General features: G+C 38.1%; 1 protein-coding gene across 15 annotated transcripts in view; it reads right to left on the bottom strand.

The window, feature by feature from the left end:
- The window catches only part of PARD3B (par-3 family cell polarity regulator beta), a 1,014,396-nt gene that overhangs the window by 144,519 nt on the left and 849,867 nt on the right, over nucleotides 1-20,010 (bottom strand). For 14 of the 15 annotated variants that reach the window (XR_003519077.1, XM_027589187.1, XM_027589179.1 and 11 more), the window contains one exon: nucleotides 11,313-11,615. Coding sequence is in view for 14 of the 15 variants with exons in the window: in XM_027589187.1 (XP_027444988.1) it covers nucleotides 11,313-11,615 (303 nt within the window). In the remaining variant the exon portion in view is untranslated. Of the gene's footprint in view, nucleotides 1-9,417; nucleotides 9,576-11,312; nucleotides 11,616-20,010 lie in introns of those variants that run through there. The other variant, XM_027589192.2, reaches the window with a different exon arrangement.

Here is a 20,010-nt window from a genome sequence, read left to right as displayed (position 1 = left end):
TTAATTAAAAGTCTGTGTAAGATTACGTCTCTTGAATTCTATTTCTGGATGGGTTTATATCAATCCTCAGTCAGCTCTCCAGAGGGGAGGGTGTTCCACAGCATATAAATATTAAAATATCTCTTTAAGATGTTGGATGTTTATGAGTGCTAACATTCAAACTATTTGTTACTGCCCTTTCTCATCCCACTGATTATTTATTGTTTGAAAAAATAAATATAGGAAAGCAATTGACCTAACAATGGCCTATTCCTGATTACACATTGCATTAAATACAGAACTTATAAAGAGGGCACTTTGGAATCTGTCTTTAACATCGGCAAAGACTGTGTAATGAAAAGGTATGTGACTTAGCCTAATAGATTAATGCAAACCACAGGTCACAAGAGGCCTGGAGTGAGTGTGGTAGATCAACACAAATCTAGCACTACTACAGAGAAGTTGGTCAAAACCCAAGGATTCTGATATGTCCTTGTACCTCCATAGCCTTGAGTAGGGTGCTTTGCACAGGATAGGCATCTACTATTCTTTTAATGGAATGAATGAACGAATGAATGAATGAGGGACAATAGGATGTCTGGCAGGTAAGGAACAACACGCATGCTTTTTGCACATGTTTACTGGCTTCCACTATTTTTTACTGTAATCTATAGTGACAAATGCACTTTGCATCATGTCCCTGTACTCAGCTACATGTATACCTTCTGTAGATATGCACATATGTACGTTTTACATACACATAGAAACTTATTAAAAATTATTAAATAATTCTTATTATAATCTAGGTAATGATCTTTTCTACCTTATTTTCTTAAAAAAATGTTGATTGAGCTCACTACACTGTTTTCAAGATGTACTTATAGGTTACAACCTGCAGTTTGAAAAAACCTAGCATAGGTGGAAGCTCACGCATGGGTTTTGGAGTCGTATCCGGGTTGGAATCCTGGCTCTGATCACTTATTACTTGTGGCACCATAGGCAAGTTTCTTAATTTTTCTGAGCTTCCAGTTTCTCATAGGTTATCTACATTTGTCACCCTGGAAGCTGACAACTTAGGCAGACACAAGTCTAGCATAATCCCAAGAGTAGGGCTCTCAGAAGATGGAAAAGAAAAAAAAAATGTAATGAGAACATCGAGTTTTAATAGATACCTACTCTACAGGATTTCTGTTGCCTCTCTAAAGCCCCATTTCAAGGCTTCGCTATTGTTCTTGAACTAGACACTAATTATTTTATCTTAGATGATATGGCCTTTAAGAATATGGCTTATGTTGACCTTCATTTCTTGCCTCCAGCTGGCTTAATTTATGTACCACACTCCAGATCTTCTGGTATATGCAATTACTACCATAAATGCACCATGTTTTCTCTTTGGGTCTTTGCACATGCTCTTCTGCCTGCACAATTGATTTCTGCTTGTTCTTTAGGTCAGAATATATATTCCTTCAAAGAGCCTTGTTTGACCACCTAGATCTGCATTCGGTGCCCTGTCAGGAGCTCCTACAGCATCTTTGGCTTACCCTTACCACAGCATGCCACCATTAATATTCCAAAATATCAGCTGTATCCCTCAGGAGGACAGAAGACTGTATTCAGTTCTATTCTCTTTGTGTAATTTATATGTCTAAAGAAATTCTGCACACTTCCTCCCACCTCCTCTTTGTAAACTGGATAAGTTAGATAAATATACCTTAAGGATCAGGTCATTTGTTTGAAAAACAGTCCAGTCAGTTCTTAAATGACAGCTCTAGGAAATCAGAGTAACCCTTTGGCAAGCACTCCTCAAACATGTCCACTTACTACCAGTAGGGCTGAAGATGGCAAGGGGGTGGAGGTCTTGCAGATGGATGGTCACTAAGTACCAACCCTCCTTGTCTAGCTCATGTATAATAGAGGAGAAGGTTATCTACATTTGTCACCCTGGAAGCTGACAACTTAGGCAGACACAAGTCTAGCATAATCCCAAGAGTAGGGCTCTCAGAAGATGGAAAAGAAAAAAATTAATGAGAACATCAAGTTTTAAAGAGTGGGGATGGAAGAAAGTAGAGTTAATGGTATATCAGTTATTATTAGCACTTATCTGGTCATAGAGATGGTTTCATTAAGAGATTTCTCATTATTGTTTAAAAGTCACTTAAAAATTGATGGTAATATGTTCTAAGAAAAAAAAAAAACTGATTGCTTTGTTCAACTGATGAATTTTAACTCTCTATGGAAATGGCATTTATCACTGGGATTCCCAAACTGAAATGAGATCACATTGGCTCTATCTGTAGAAACTAAAAACACATCTCCAAGTCATCACTGTTAAACTTCCTACACACAGCCTAGCAAAACTGTGAGTCAGACGTGAGAGCAGAAATCCATTAAACTGAAGTAGAAATAGAAGGAAAAATCACGAGAGAGAGAGTGGGGACACATACCAACAGAGGCATGAACAGTGAATGACAGAGTTGTGCCTCAGTGAGGTGCCAAATCTCTGAAATCAAGAAACTAGATATCAATTATCCTGCATTGCCCAAATAGCACAAGATATTTTCACACCCAGCTGTTCACACAGCTAGGTGGCTAGGAAGCTTTTCTATTAACACTTTTTCTATCCTTCATCACCCTTATCTTAGAATTTTCCAAAACATACTTTTCAGTGGTCATTAAAACTAAGAATTTATGTCCTCCACCTGCTTTACTTAAGTGATATTAGAAGTTACTCAGACTGAAATATTTCTGTCTCAGCTATAAAAGAGGGTCTACGTAATAAGGATAGCCTCCCACAGGAAGTTAATAATATATTTGAACAGAGTACTATGTAGCATTAATCTGTAACTTTTGCATTATTAATGGAAGTGAAAACAAAAGAAGACAAGTCATCTAGAGGTAATCTCTTTGTGGTGGATGCCATGGGATGGTTCCCTACAAGCTACTTGCAACTCCTTTCTCCCTTGTCTTTGTTTAGTGAAGATGAAATACTATTTCTCAATACCTCTTGCACCTAGAGGAGATTTTAAATATAGTTTTTGCCAGGGAGAATTTGTTGGGGTCTTCTGTGTGATTTTTTCAAAGGGATGGACTTGACTGGCATATTTATCCCTTTCTCCTTGGAAAGTGGACCCAAAGCCTAGAGTTGCAACAGGTTTCTTGGAACCATGATGTAACATGAAAAAACAGTCTAACTACTGGGGAAAGCAGAGGAGAAAAATGAAAAGAGGTCACTTAGTGAAGCCCAAACCACCTAAATTCTTCAAAGGATGAGACAGATATATCGGTTGGGATTTTGGTTGTTTATAGCCAAACAGGATATGATTTGACACACTATTGTTAATGACAGCTCTTCTGGGACTCACAGAAAATTGGGCTAGTTTGTCCTATGGACTGTGCATGAGCTTGAGCCCGAACCAAATGGAGATTCAAGGGGCGGGAAGACAGCGTTAGTTCTGATGACAAGCTTAGGGACATCTAATGAGGTAGGAATGGTTTTTAACAAGCAATCGACAGAGTAGGTAAATGCGTAATAACTGTGCTTTTCACATATATAGATGATATGATTGATATAAAAGAATCTGAACTGTTTTCTCGTTTCCATGCCTTTTAAACCCTCATTTTCTTTTCTGTTTCTACCTTCTAATTCTTATGATTGAAATATACCAGCAAGAGTTTGGGCTGGAATTAGGAATTAACCATCAACTATGTGACCATGAAACAGAATCTAACAGGTTCCCAAACCCATGATTTTAAGGATCAGCAGCTAAATATAATCAATAGCCTTCCCAAATAGTTGTATTTAGTTCAATAACTTTCTTAATACTTAGTCCAATAATATATAATATTGTCCAATAATACCTAGTCTAATGACCTTCTTAAATTGTTACAGTCAATATTTATTGAACCAGGCACTGGGATAATTTCATTTATTCTACAAACAATTCATAGGAAATAGGGTATACTCTTGTCCCCATTTTACAGTGAGGAAACTGAGGTTTTGAAAAATTAATATATTTGAGCCAACTACTTAGAAAGACTAATCCCCAGTCTCTGGTCTTTCCCAAATTAAATGCATATGCAATTTCATAATTTTTATAATATGTCTTTTATATACCTCTATTCTAATGGAACACATTATACTATAATTATTTGTTTATGAGGTAGTTTTCACTGTTAGACTGAGTTCCTTGAGGATAAGGACAGTTTCTAAACTTCTTTGTATGATCTATGGAACACAACTCAATGGAAGTTTCCTACAAACATTGGTGAATACCTGCTGGGAATCAAGGTTTCTTAATAGGGATACCGAGGAGCTGTGTACTGTTGGCCACCTTAATTTCACAGCTGTAGTATGTAAGTCAGTAAGTATTTGATAAGCAGATATTAAGTGCCTAGTATTATACTGGACCACAGAAAGTCTTATTTTGCATAATTAAGTCTAAATGGACACGTTGTTTGTGAATATCAGGAAGAGAAAAAGGCTACAGGATTCACCAAAAACAAGTAATTCCCTTTCTTCTAGATTGGTAAATCAAGGGTTTCTCACAAAGACAGTGTACCTTAATATCACTAAAGTATTTGACAAAGTCTTCCACAATGTTCACAGATAAACTGGAGAATGCACACTAAATAATAGTAGACTGGATTGATAGTTAACTGAACATCCCCAAAAGTGTTGATTAATAGTAGTCTTGAGTGATGAGTTGCAGGGATTATACTTGACATTGATCAACGATCTTATCAATGACATGGATGAGTCCATAATGATTAAATATGAGGATGGTATCAACCTAGGAAGGATAGCTAATATATTAGAGGACAAAAATCAATACTTTAAAATATCTTTATTGGCTACAACCACGGGCTAAACCTAACAAGCAAATATTTAACTCGGATAAAGAGAATATCCTACGTTTAAAGAGGTAATTGTAAAAATATAGGATTTTGCACAATATATTTGGGAATATTTGGCTTGATAGTAACTCCAAATTGATAGCAACAAAATAGAGCTTTTAGTTAAAAAGTGCAGTATACGCCAATAATGACAGCTGACATAAAAATTAAGGCAGCATTAATAAGTATAACAAATTAAGATAAAAAGATTTGCAAGAGTCTCATTGATTTTCTATGCCTTTTTTTCACACTATATCTGAAATATGGTGTCCATTTCTCCATGCCATGCAACAGAAGGCAATCATAAACTCAATAGACTTGAGCATATTCAGAATATGGCTACCGAGAAGGCTACAGGTTTGGGTTATAATTTAAATGACTAGGACTGCTAGAGGAGTTTATACCAAATAAATGATTATACTTCTCAAGGTTATGTGCTTGTTTTCTTCATCCTTGCAAGGCGAGGTCTAAACATCGAGCCTGGTACATATTTGGAGTTCAGTAAACATTTGTTAGTGATCATAGCAATCACCTCAAATATCCAAAGGAAGGGCTACTAATGAGGCTTAGATTCTGTGCCCAGGTAGGTCAATCCAGGATCTACAGTAAATGTTACATGGAGACAGCATTTGGGTGGATACAAAGTGAGCACCTCTGTACCAATTAGAATAATCTGAAAGTAAAAAGGGATGTTTCATGAATTCTTGTCACTGTAAGTATGCCAACATGGGTTAAATGACATCCTGTGAGGGATTTTGTGGAGAAGATGCCTCTGATGGATGCGATGTGAGACTCGACCCCCTAAAGTCTCATTCAAATCTAAGATTCTGTCAAATGATTCATTCATTCATTCCAAAAATATTTATTGAGTACGAACTGCTCTAGGAACTGAGGAGATAATGGTGAACAAAAGCATGCAAGGTCCCTATCCCTGTGCATCCTGAAGTGGAAACCAATGGTCTCTGAAATGGACTGTGTGCACATTTGAGGGGAGAAAGAAAATAGAACTATTATCACAGCTTAAAAAGTCTCATTCTTTTATTAACTTCTGTATTTTACAATATGATCTTTAATGCATATAATAATGTCATGAGTAAGGTAAGTGAGTGTATGTCACTTAGAATCAAAGGCACATATTTTGGGGAGTTAACACTCAAAAGCATTTTCACAGTTAGGGTATGTGATCAAATATATTTGGCAACCTCTAGTAAAGAGTGTCAAGTCATCATGTGAGTGAATGCAAAACGGCAGCCATGTCAAGTGCCACACACACCTTCTATTCCCCCTGGTTCTAAGCTCACTCAAACATAAAGCCTTCATGTTCTTATGCTGTGGGAGCCCTTTAAATGCTGGTGTTGCAGTGACAAACAAGCACATTCTACCATAAGCAGCTGTCATATTTGAATCCTGGGAGAACCAGCACCACGAGAATCCAGTCCTATGATTCTGTCGTAGAAATAGGGATTGGTTTTAGCCACCATCATTTACAGAGGAATCCTTTATAAGTCAGTTTTTTCTTAGAAAGGCTGTAGATTCAGGGCCAAGCCTCGAGAAGAAGGGAGTTAAGAGGCAGAAATTAGTTGCCCCAATTAGGAAGCCACTGTGGGCCACACATATGACATGTCCCCATGACACAGAGATACATGGACAGATAGAGATTTGTTCTGTATAGAGATACCAAAAAATGCAAAATGCAAAATTGTATTTGACCATTATAACATGTAAGGCTATTATGATAATCCTCCTTTAGCAAGTAAGGAGGTGAGGATAAATGGACATTTAATGGTAGGCTGAAGGCCAGGATTATGTGTCACATTAGTGAGCCCTTCCTTAACCCCAATCCTGCCCCAGATCTCAGGATAAAGTCCAAACTCCCCATCAAAGCCTGCCAAAGCTGTATCTTCTGCTTTTTGCCCAGCTCTTGGACTCTCCAATTTTTATTTCCTGCCATTTACTCTCTCACTCAGGTTTCTATTTTATTGAGCTTCTTGTAGTTCCACTAACACACCATGCTTTCTCTCACCCCCATGCCATTCTCTGTGCTTCCCACCCCCAGCTCCAGCAGCACCAGGCACCCTATGCTTCCCATAGAAAGCACTTTTCACACTGTGTTCTCATTACCTGTTTGCATCTTTGTAGCCTCCAGTGGACTGTAAGCTCCAGAGAAAGGTACCCATCTCCCTCCTTGTTCCCCGATGAGCTCTGCACTGAACTGATGTCCTGGCACTCAGTAGATTCAATAAATGTTTATTGAATTATATGCATGAAGATGAAAAATGGCATCTCAGAAAAGTCAACTTACTGAAAGTCATGCAGTAATATCTGGAAGAGGACGGAACCCAGGTCAGCCTCATTCCAAAGTCCAAGATTTAGCCTGCCGTTCACATGTTGGGAGCCAAATGGATGCCAATCCACCTATCTGGGTACTAGTTCCCTTAACTAGGAAATGAGAGTATGGGTCTATATAGTCTATATAGTGGTGTAGTGTAAGGAAAAGATTGTATAACATAAAAGGAATCTAGAATAAAGTCCTTACTCCATGCTATGTGACATTGGGCAAGTCACTCAAACTTCTCTGGGCCTCAGTTTCTTTAGTAATATGAAAAGGCTATTGTGGATGGTCTCTGGATTCTCTTTTTAACTCTGAAACACAGTTGACCCTTGAACAACACTGGCTTGAGCTGCGCAGTTCCACTTATACACAGATTTTTTTTTTTTTGTAAATACAGCACAGTACTATAAATGTATTTTCTCTTCTTTGTGATTGCCCTAACATTTTTTTTCCTGTAGCTTACTTTATTGTAAGAATACAGTATATAATACATATAAAACACAAAATATGTGTTAATTGACTGTTTATGTTATTGGTAAGGCTTCTTGGTCAACAGTAGGCTGTTAGTAGTTAAGTTTTTAGGGAGTCAAAAGTTATACGCAGGTTTTCTACGAACGGAGGTGGGGGTCAGTGCTCCTAACCCTTGTATTGTTCAAGGGTCAACTGTACTATTATGTAAGGAACTTCAAAGTTGCAACCTCTTCCATCCTGTAACAACAATGCTCTCTTTATCACCAAGCTTGCTAAGTTCTTACCGCTTTATCAATTCTCCTCACATTGCAATTTCCCTCTGCCCCTATCTAGCTACTGAAATTGTTCTCTCTAAATTAGTTGAAGACCTCTTAGTGGCTATATCCTAAATCCTCTTTTTAGTTCCCTTTCTATTGGCCTCCCTGAAGTATTTGAAAGCCTCACTTCTGTGGTCTCTGCTAAAGTTTTTGGCTATTTCTTTTTTTTTTTTCCTGTATCCAATGCCACTCTCTTATTCCAGGCCCTTCCCATCTTTCAATACTGTAATCATATCTTAATTTGTCTTATAGTCTAATCATCTTCCTCTTTGTCTGCCATCAAACTGTCAAAGCTATTTTTCCCCAAATACAAAACTATCAGCTCATTCCCCGATTTTGACACTTTGATGGCTCCCAGTGTCCATGGGATTAGCCAATATATAAATAAATGCCGATTGCACACATCTTCAACTCATCCTCTGGAGCCCAGGGTAGACACCATGATTTCAGTATAACTTCAGAACTCTTCTTAGCACAGATTTCCAGACAGCTACTACCAATCAATATGTAAGAACATAAGACGGAACCTCTTCCTTCAGAATATGGCTCTAACCAGCTTTCCAGACACATTTCCTATTCCTATTACTTTCTTTCCCATCCACACTCCATGTTCTGGATGCTTCAGAGCTTCCCCAACATGCCATGCTGTTTCAGTCCACTTTACCCTTGTATATGCTAATTATTCCATAAGGAAAACAAATTTTCTACCAGATCTGGTCAATATTTACTAATCCCTCTAGAGCCAGTCCAAATTCTGCTCCCTTTTGAAGATCCTTCCTGACCAGCAGAGTTAGAAAAGTTTCTTTTACTTCTGTTTACATTATACTGCAACGATCTATTTCCATATGTGTCAATCCCCTTCTAACTAGACTACAACTTTCTCTGGACTGGGACCACTTCTTAATCATCTTTGTATCTTCCCTAGAACTTACTACAGTAGCTAGAACACAGTAGGTGCCAAATGAGTGTTTGCTGAATGAAAGACCAAACAGATGACAAAATGAATGACATGCCTCTAACTGTACATACGGTAGGTTTAGAACTCATGGTTCCTACTTATAGACACCGTGTGAGATATGCCCACAGCAACACTCCTCTTAGACTCACCTTGTTCCCAGGCATACCAGGGAAGTTGAGAATTTCATGATAAAGGACAGTAATAACATTAACAATGATGATCATGAGTGAGTGCGTATGGTGTGCCGAGACAAAAACTGCTCATTTTAAGACTTAAAGAACAAGTAGCAGAATGATCTTCAAATATAATGAAAGATAAGAACAGAATAAAGATAATTCTGGCATAAACAGTCATACTTTGATCTATTATCCAAAAATATGACAAGTGACTAAAACTCCACTGAAGACAGAGCTTTAGATCATTTATTAATACAATGGGAGCCGAAGGAAAGACGATCACTTACACATCTGTCTGGGCTGGGGAGTAAATAACATTTTTTATTATATGATTCTGTACTGGCTACAGGGAACATAATCTTAAGAAATTTCTTTACGGGGCAAATCTACATGGGCGAAAATTAGCTTAGGATAGAGTCTCCTCCTGTTCCAAAGAATAACCATAGGATCTGGAAAAACAAAATAAGCGTTAGGTGACAAAAATTTAGAAAGTGATAGTGCTGATTGTTGTATGCTCCTTTTAGAGGCTTACAATGCATGTTAGCATATTGGGGGTACGAAGACTGCAGTAAGAAAACCTGCTCGGTGGGGCGTACTCCAGAATTCTCCAGATGCATTTGGCCAGTGAACTTTTTTTTTCTTTAATAGAATGTCTTGTGTTTATTTCCATGGAATTAGTACAGGGAATTATTGGCTTTGGAGGTTCCTAGAAACAGTCCCTCTGTGCTGGGATTCTAGCGGTGGGCATGTGCAAAGGCGATTGCTATGAAGACCTGTCTGATTTAGGGAAAATAAGATGGGCTTTGGTCAGGGCCAGAAGAGACTCATGAGTGGTATTATCATTTACATGAAAAAAATTCAACCCTAGATGAAGGCTTAGAAGAAAAGGCCAACTCTTAATCAGTCGTTTGAATTAACAGTTTAGTTATTGGGGCTGTCTCACACAGTCATAGGAATTTATATTTTCATTTTATCCCAAAGAAAAACTTGACCATCTTTCTTTAATACTATCAACCTGGAAGCTTGACAGTAAGGATTAAAAATTGTTCCTTCCTTCCCACTTGGTTATTGGAAAGGCTCTGAAAGGTAATCAGTCTTGTGAAGCTACACTTTACAGTCTGCATAAAAATGCCATGATTTCCCTTCCTCTCCCCAACCTAATTGAAAGTGCATAATATCACCCAGCTGGGGAAATGTAAACGGTAAACAGATGCAATATATCATGCTATCGCACAAAAGCTGGTTACTAATAGGGACTGGGTGGTTGTCAGAAGCAAAAGAAATTTGGAAAACAAGTCTTTTTTTCATCTAGAATGAGAGCTCTTTGTGCCTGCCACCCTTCCCCCTCACCTCCTCCCTCCAGAATTCAAGCTGCAGCCAGATTAAGCCAAGGTCAGTCAACTGATTCCTTGCGTGTGTAATTCCAGGGGTCACCTAACAATGTATATTGACTAAAACACTCTTATATCAGCCTTTCAAGAGATGAGACATTTTATTTGTGGCAGGAGGTGGGGCTGAAATCATTTTGTTCCCTACTTACTTCAATTGTGCTGACAGATGGTCTTATTATCTCTTTCCTTAGCTGCTAAGCCTAAAGATCCTTGGCCTTGTCACCTCTTACCTTTCTCTACTTCATCAAACTCCTATTGCCAAGATTATCTCCTTTTCTACCTCTGATAATCCATGAACATCTACATAGGATCACATTTTCCTTGAGTGTAAAATCCCAACCTTGCTTTTCAAGGTCCTCTGCACCTCTGCAGCTCTCCGGAATTCCAGCTCCATTATACCTCCGTAGAAGCCACCATTCTCTGACTCCTCACCTCCCAGTGTTAGGACATCTTCTCAAATTAGTCTTTCACAGTAGGACTTGTAGGAGAAAGGACATTATTCCTTCAAAGTTTTCATCATTAGTCCTCTGCCACAATATCCTTTCAAAAACTGCTCCCTGTTGCACCATGACCTCAACGACTACCATTCATTCATGCCACCTTATGACTGGTTTTTTGTTTTATTTTTGATGGCTGATAGCTTACGGGTGGGTCAAAGCCTAGCTCTTACCAAGGGGACTATCTCATTTCAGTTTTAATAGATTAAAAGGATATATTTTTATTGGCTTCAGCAGGAGAGATGACTTGAAACTCACTGAATTAAAGCTATATTTGTCTTTCAATAAGTTATATTACCTGTCAACTGGCACCAGTGGATGATATGGCTTGTTGACCTTGGCATAGAGACCCTCTAAGTGGTCTCTCTCTGGAGAGAGAGGACGGCCATCCCGATGGTAACCCAGGGGTCCAGCCCGAGGTGGAGATGGTGATCTATAGACGCTCGCTGATGCACATGGTTCCCGGAAGTGGTTCACTCTGGCATAGTTGGGGTCCATTTCATCATCGTCCATATCATGCAGTGATCCAGCTGCACCAGTAGCATAATCAATAAGACCTCTTGCCTGCTTTTCCCTTAGCTCCTGATGTTTTGCTCCAATCCTGAAAAAAATGTAGAACAGGTAGCAGAGACATATGTGAGTTTTATGTGGTAATACAATGACAGACTCTTCTGAATCTATGTTGATTTCTCCTAGTCAGTCACTTAGCTGTTATTCTCCTGTTAACCCAAGATCACACCATATAGAGATGCCAATGGCGTATCAGTGGGGTTAATTTTATATCTCTGACCTTTATTTGTTAGGGGCTCTTGACTTTTATAGCCATGGAATATGTATTTTGACATCTTGCCCACAGATGAGTGTGCTGACTGCAGAGTCAGAGGCTGATATTTATTAACGTTCCCTTCCTACAAATGGATGTGCCTGTGCGAACAGTGAGTGTGGAAGATAATATGGAAGTCTTCCTCGGGAGAGGGATGTATGTTAAAGAGCCCATCAGAATCACATACTTTGGCTAAGATTTCACTATTTGGTACCCCGGAGTTCTAGTGTATTCTTTTAAAGGAAAGAGCTTGCGAAATTGATTTAAATATGAAAAAGAAATACAGAGGCTTTCTGGTCACTGGAAGCAGTGGGATCCGAGGTAATTTATGAGAGACTCTAAGTTTTTTGGTCACACAAATGGGGATCATGGTGTCTCATTATATAGGGGCTAGGGACAGAGTAAAATACTGAAGAAATTAATAGGCTCCTGACAGAGATGAATTGGCACATATAAGTGAATTAAACATTACTGGCAGAACTCCACGGTGCTCAAGCCTTAAGTGATATTACAAAATGCTACTGCTAATCAGTGTCCTGTGTAGACTACTGGGAATGGGAGTAGGAAATATACGTAGGTGGATTCCAAATCCATCTGAATTTTAAGAATTTGACATTTAATCTGGAAAGTGTTAGATCAGCTCTCCTAAATTCTCAGTTATGTGTTAAAATGGAAAGGTCACTGTGGCATCTTATTGGACAATGGTGATGTGATGGTGTCAGGAGGTGTTCTGTGCTAATGAGGAAAGAAGGTAACCTTACATCACTGGGCAAACAGGGTGCACTCTGAGAGAAGCCCGGCAATGCTGGCTCTGGCAGCCAGAGGAAGAAGTCAGGAGCAGATGGGGACAAGCCTGAATCCTGGGCTCTGAGAATACAAGAGGGCTCTGGGCTAGAAATGAAGGATCTGTACATGCCTGGACACATGTATAGAGACCTTGGATGAATTAAAAAAACAAAAACTGAACTCTCTCAGTACCTTCTCCTCTTTAAGCAAAAACAGCTATTTTTGCACAGGGCAGCTAGCTTTATTTTACAGAACATCAAACTCTTTGTAAAAATCTTTAAAAGCCATCATCTTTATCTTTCAAGGTATTTTCTCTTTTGCCAGAATGGCCCCCCTCCCCTTTTTTTTTAGTGGAGAGAAGGGAAGGGGGAAAAAAAAACACGAAGAAGAAGGTATAGGACAAAAATCCAGCATCTATCCCCAAGTCACAAAAGATGAAAATAAATGCCAGGGTACATTATTGCATATCTCTTTGACTAAGTCAAATCATGTATCCTACACATAAGTCATTAGAAGAATTGATATTTTTGTAAAGAGGAGCTTGACTCTCCAAGGGATTTTGAATGAAGATGAAAGGAAGATTACATGGTAGGGTACCTGTTAAGAAGCCCTGCCTGTCCCCGTTCAGTGCACATTAGTCCTAGATTCACGGGTGTTTGTTTTGAATAATTTTTTATAAAGAAGATAACTTGCTCTCTTCTGCAACAAAACCGATCTTTCCGGGACAGTGCAGACTGGATTATCAGAGAGCGCTCGCTGCACTATGATGATAGGGATGGATTTCCACGGCAAAGAGAGCGCAGGGCATCAATAAGGTCAGGGGGTGGGATTCTGTGTGGTTACTACGCCTCCTCAGTGCGATACCTGCATGAGAAATCATTCAGCAGAAAGGTGAACATCTCGTGGGTGCTGCATAAAGCTACACTTGTGCGTTAATGAAAGCAGAGAACACCAAGCCTGGTTTTTAAAAGTCACAGAAATAGAACACCAGTATCTGTGCTCCTTAGCTCATCACTTCTCTGTCTTAGAGGTTTTCTCATTAATTAGGCTTGCTAGGTATGTAAAGATTCTCAGATGAAAAGTACTCTGTGTGTGCAAAGCAGTATTTTATCTTGTATTTTTTTCCTTCTAAAACAAAACTAAATTTCTCCTTGATCCTCTCTGCACCACTGAGGGTTTCAGTAACTAATTTCATATTAATCACTCAGTAGGTGAAACAGTAATTTCTCCAAACCGTCATTATTATGCCATATATCAGGGTCTCTCCACGTGGGGGAGGACAAAGCAATCTGAAAAGGGGTGTATGGAGGCAGAAGAGACTCTCGCCGGCGAGAAATGTGGAGGAAATAGATTTTTTTGTTTTTGGTAGCTCTGACCTCTCTCTGCCCCAATTCAGTGTGAGAATTCTAATTGTTTAGAGTCCTTTCCACTTCAAGGTCTTCTTATCACTGGTAACTCAACCTGTTAAAATATCTATCTTTTAAAACAGCTCTTGACAAAATATCTTTTTTATAGGATGGTACCACCAGCTTCCCCATTCTCCCCAGCACAATTTCTTCTCTCTCTTTCCTTACAAAAGCATTGTTGTTTCTTTTCTTCCATTATAACTCTTGGATATCCTCTTTTATTTCCATTTCTTTAGACAAACTCTAGTATTTAGGCATTATATTGCTTAGCTGTGCACTGTCCAATACGGTGGCCACTAGCCACATGATGCTGTATACATTTAAATTAGAATTAATTACAGTTAAATAAAATGTAAAGTTCAGCTTCTCACTGTCACAAATCACATTTCAAATGCTCAATAGCCACACGTGGCTCGTGACTACTATATCAGACAATGCAGATAGATACAGACTACTTCTATCATTGCAGAAAGTTCTATTGGATTGTGCTGGCCTAGATTATTCTAACATTTTTTGGTATGTCACCTTGTGCCACTTTAATCTATACCTTAAAAGGCTGTTGGATAATCTTCCCCAAAGAACTTAGCTCTGTCAGATCAAGGATCTCTAACAAGAGATTATAGTAAATGATGGAGTAAGAGTATGGTTACTCTACTTCCTCCCTCAAACTCTAAATGGACAAACAATTGAGAAATTGGGAAGACAAAATTCCATCTACACAATGGAATTAGCAAATGACCATAAATCTTAACACCATGCAATGAAATTTGGACTCAACCCAAAAGGGGGAGTTCATTAAGAGTTGATACATGCCTACGTCTCTAGCAAGGTATACATTTCACTGAAAGTAAGATCAAGATTACAGAAAATAAACTTCTATTTAGAAAACAATAGTTTGAAGGCAGGTTTAGGATCCTTTGTAATTGTGGGGTAAATCCTTGTGAGGTTCCAACTTAAGAGTGGAGGAGAGGTGGAGCTAGAAGAGAGAGATTTCCTCTGAGAGATATAGTTCCTCCTCCACTGAAGAAACTTCTTGGAGTAAAAAGAGAGAAGAGAAAAGAAACTCCAACCTATTTTGTAGCTGACAGGCAGAATTAGCAGAGCAGAGATAAACAAACACAAACTCATCAAAATAAAACCAATAATCTAAGAGGCTTCACTAAGCAAGCTGATCTCTTTCAGCTTGATCTGCTGACCTCACTGATATGAGGAATTCTTAATCTTAGGAAACAAACTGAGGGTTGCTGGAGTGGTGGGGGGTGGGAGGGATGGGGTGGCTGGGTGATAGACATTGGGGAGGGTATGTGCTACGGTGAGCGCTGTGAATTGTGCAAGACTGTTGAATCACAGATCTGTACTTCTGAAACAAATAATGCAACATATTTTAAGAAAAAAGAAAAAGAAGAAGATAACAGGAGAGGAAGAAAAGGGGAGTATGTCAGAGGGGGAGACGAACCATGAGAGATGATGGACTCTGAAAAACAAACTGAGGGTTCTAGAGGGGAGGGGGGTGGGGGGATGGGTTAGCCTGGTGATGGGTATTGAGGAGGGCACGTTCTGCATGGAGCATTGGGTGTTATGAACAAACAATGAATCATGGAACACTGCATCAAAAACTAATGATGTAATATATGGTGATTAACATAACAATAAAAAATTAAAAAAAAAGGAAAACCATGGAAAACAAGCCCCCAGGGTGTGCACCCAGCAGATGTAGCAAGAAGATATTTTGAAAGAACATACGGAATTGAAGTTGCTGGTGACCTTAGATCTCTACATCCTCCATGTCCTCTAGCACAGATTTAAAAAAATTTTTTTAAACACTATATAACGTGATATTAATTTAATGGGTCATAACAAGCATTTGAAAAATTAAATACAATAAAAGAGAAAAATATTAGGGGTTATTGCACATAGTATGCATACCTTTTGTTTTGAGAAGGAGAAAAATCAAGTTGTCTAAAAATTCAGGCTAGCCTCAAACATAAATAAAGCCAAAAGAAGAATATTCTCAAACATTTCAGGGAGTAGAGCTTGTTGACCCACTGTGAAAAACTACTTAACAATTAAAAGCAGTCAACCAAAAATTGAATCAAAATGAGGAATTCAACTTAATAAGGCTGTGGGATGACAGGTGTGAAGGTGAGCGGTACCTTAACCTTAGGTTAAAGGTTAAATGTTTGTAGCAACATAGTTATGGAAAAACATAAATATGATAAACTCTGACAATATAAAAATAATAATCATTAGTGAAAATCAGAAACCAATAAGGATGTGTAGGAGAAAGCATTACCATTCAGGTGTATTCATTACCTCACCTTATAGAGCAGGCATTGGTAGTGACTGTTGAAAGTGGATAAAGCAGGAAACAGAGGGCGGAGTATATTAAATATTACTATAGAAAAGGTACTAAAAAAACAAATTATCAGAAGAGAAATGTATGAAATAAAACTCCAACCATAGAAAAAATAGAAAACAGGGGCTGCCTGGGTGGCTCGGTCAGTTAAGCTGGATTTTGATTCAGGTCATGATCTCAGGGTTGTGAGGTCGAGCCCTGTGTCAGGCTGTATGCTTCAGTGGGGAGTCTGCTTGGGATTCTCTCTCTCCCTCTCCTGTTGCCCCCTTTCCTGGTCTCTCTTTCTCTCAAATAAATAAAAATCTTTAAAAAAGATAGAAAGCAGAAGCAGCAAAAAAGTAACATAAAATCAGATGGCCAGATTTATCTTTTATGGCAGTAAATGAAAATGGAACAAATGTCTTTATTGTAACTACAGAATTCCAGATAAGATAAAAAAGAAAAACATACTATATGATACTGAAATAGTGAAAAAATGACGAATAGCCTAAATGTGCAGTGATAGGGGACTAGAAAGACATATGGTTCGGCCAAAAAATACAGTCGTCCTATTCCCACACGAAAAGGAAGTAACATACACATATGGGCCAAGACAGAGAGAGGTATTTGTATGAGGTATCACATAATTCTTGCATATGCACAGAAAATGTCTGGAAGGACACAAAAAAATTCATAACGGTGATGACCTCTTGAAAGTGGAATTGGAGGTACACTATTTGAATTTTTATACTTTTTTAGGATAATTTTAAAAATTTCAAAAATATGGAACAGTCCCTTACAACTACATATTGACTATTACAGTGAATCAAAACTTAAAAAAAAAAATTAAACAGGCAATAGCAGGCAGCCTTTGTCTTTTTTTTTTTAAATTTTATTTATTTATTTGAGAGAGAGAATGAGATAGAGAGAGCATGAGAGGGGGAGGGTCAGAGGGAGAAGCAGGCTCCCCGCCGAGCAGGGAGCCTGACACGGGACTCGATCCCGGGACTCCAGGAACATGACCTGAGCCGAAGGCAGTCGCTTAACCAACTGCGCCACCCAGGCGCCCAGCCTTTGTCTTGGGCAAATTTTCTTCAAATTACTGTTCATTGAACATTTGTTTGGTCAAAAACAACTGCTTTTGCCTAGAGTATCCATTCTCCATTTATCAAATATTTGACTAGATTTCTAGAATAAGGATTTAACTTTACTCATTTAAAATGCATTTTAGGCACTTTTACAGCTCCATATTGATCTCAACAATTCTCCTATTCAACCCATGTATTCAGTAAATTCTCTATTAATCTGTAACTTTTATATGTTACTTTGTAAAACAAACAAAAGCATTTTTTATTTATTTCTCCAGAACTAGACTACAAGCTCCTTGAGGGTCATGTGAGTTTTCTGTTAATTCTGGCTAATTGATTTATTCACTCATACTGATACCATATTGTATAGTAGAAAGAAAAAAAGAAAAATCCTCAGTCCCTGACTATCAGGGAGATATAAACATGTAACTACAATTCAATGGGATGACAAAGATACTGCCTGTACAAGGGATCAGAGTCAGTTCAGCCTCGGGCTATGGGGGGGATCATGAAGGTGGTGCCACATGAACTGGGTTTTGAAGGAACTTGTCCACCTCGTTCCAGGAGGACGGAAGAGATGTAGAAACGGTGTGAGACACTCTAGTCAGAAGGAGGGACACAAGCAAAGGGGCATGGGAGTGCATGATTTACTTAATGCTGGGGTGCAAGTCCGACGTGGTAGAACAGAATGGTTTGAGTCATCCACCTACAGCTCCCCCGCAACAGGAACACATTTAGTAAAAGTTATTGGCAGATTTCTGTAAGGTTTGTGTAAGATAAATTTAATATTGAAAATTTTGTTGTACCTTTTTTCATTTGTTTATTTACCCTTCCATTATAAAACGAAACAAAGATATAGAAATTTGTGCAAAACAATTTTAGTATATGTGCTGCCGAAGCGAGCACTGTGCAAAACAAATCTATGCATCCAAGAGCGGCTATAAAGCAAACATGTCTGTAACTATCCCTGAGGTCAGGAAATAGACCTTTGCAGGATACCTCAGAAAGTCTCCAGGGGGGGGTCTCTCTCCATTGCAACCACCGCTATATTTCTATATTATATATGTATCTCCTTTCTTCCACATTAAGAATCCTGCTCCTCAAGACACAGGGAATGCTAGAACTAAATATCCTATGATTACAACTTGCTCTACTCTGTATTACATAGATAACAGCTTCACAGTAGTAATACCAAATACTACCACTCACAAAATGATTATTAAAGAGTTAAACTCCTCTTTCCATATACTCTTCCTGTCATCCCTCCATTTTTGTAGTTGTATTATGCCCACATTGTTAAACATATAGCAGCTACATGCCAGAATTCAGTTCAACTCTCATTTACTCTGAGCACTACAAGTAACTATATATTTAATATGTTAAAATAAAATAAATATATATTTAATAAAGACCACAGTCCTAATGTCAATGAATATGGAGTCATCTACTAGATTCCTCAGGAAGAATTCACGGGACAGTGTTTCTTCAGTTGATAACAGTATGCCTTTTATACTTGACAGCCACTTTTGCTGAATATAAAATTATCCACCTTTCCCCTTGGATATTTAAAATATGTGACACCATTTTCTTATGACAAAATGTTGCCATTGAAAAGCAGGATGATAATCTAATTCTATTTCTCTTATAAATTACTTACAGTAACTTACCCTTTTCGCTTATCTCATCAAATTCTTTTCTTTAAAGTCCATAATAATTTTACTTAGAAAAGTTATTCTGGCTTGCTACTACTTTTGATAAACAAATTAAGCATATTTTTTGAACAGGGCAATATTCTTGAATTATAGTTTTTATTATTAAGGTCATAGGATACAAGTTGCACCTAGAAAAGTCAATTGTATTTTTTGCACTAGTAGTGAATGGTTAGACAACAAAATCAAGAGAATGATCCCATTTAAAATAGGATTAAAGAACATTACAAATTTAGGAATAAATTTAACAAAAGATGTACACTTCCTCTACCCTGAAGACAATAAAATACTCCTGAGGGAAGTTAAAGATCTAAATAAATGGAGAATTCTAGCTTGCTTGTGGATCAGAAAAGTCAATATTGCAAGATGTCATTTCATCCAAATGAACAGATCAATGTCATTCCAATCAAACTCCTCTCAGGTTTATTTTCCAAAAATTAGCAATGTGATTTTAAAATTGATTTGGAAAGTGAAGGGCAAAAATAGCCAAAATAATTTTGAAAAATAAGAATAAAGTTGGAAGATTTATACTACTAGCTTTAAGACTTACTATAAATCTTCAGTAATCAAGGCAAAGACTAGACAAGTAGATGAATGGAATCCAAGATAGAGTCCAGTAATATACCCACACATATTTGGTGAAGGGATTTATAACAAACATGCCAAAACATTTTGATTTAGAAGGGAGAATCTCTTCAACAAGTGGTGCTGGAAAATACATAAGGGAAATCCACAAGGGAAACAAGAACTTTGGTTCTTACATTCTACCATAACAAAAATCAATTCAAGATGGAAGTCTGGCCTGAACGAAAGTCTACAATAAAGCTACTAGAACAAAATAAAGGAGAA

This window comes from Zalophus californianus, chromosome 3 (genome assembly GCF_009762305.2).
Source record: "Zalophus californianus isolate mZalCal1 chromosome 3, mZalCal1.pri.v2, whole genome shotgun sequence".
In the NCBI taxonomy this organism is placed as follows: Eukaryota; Metazoa; Chordata; class Mammalia; order Carnivora; family Otariidae; genus Zalophus; species Zalophus californianus.
The sequence above is the reverse complement of the archived record's forward strand: the minus strand, read 5'-3'. Positions and strand labels throughout refer to the sequence as shown.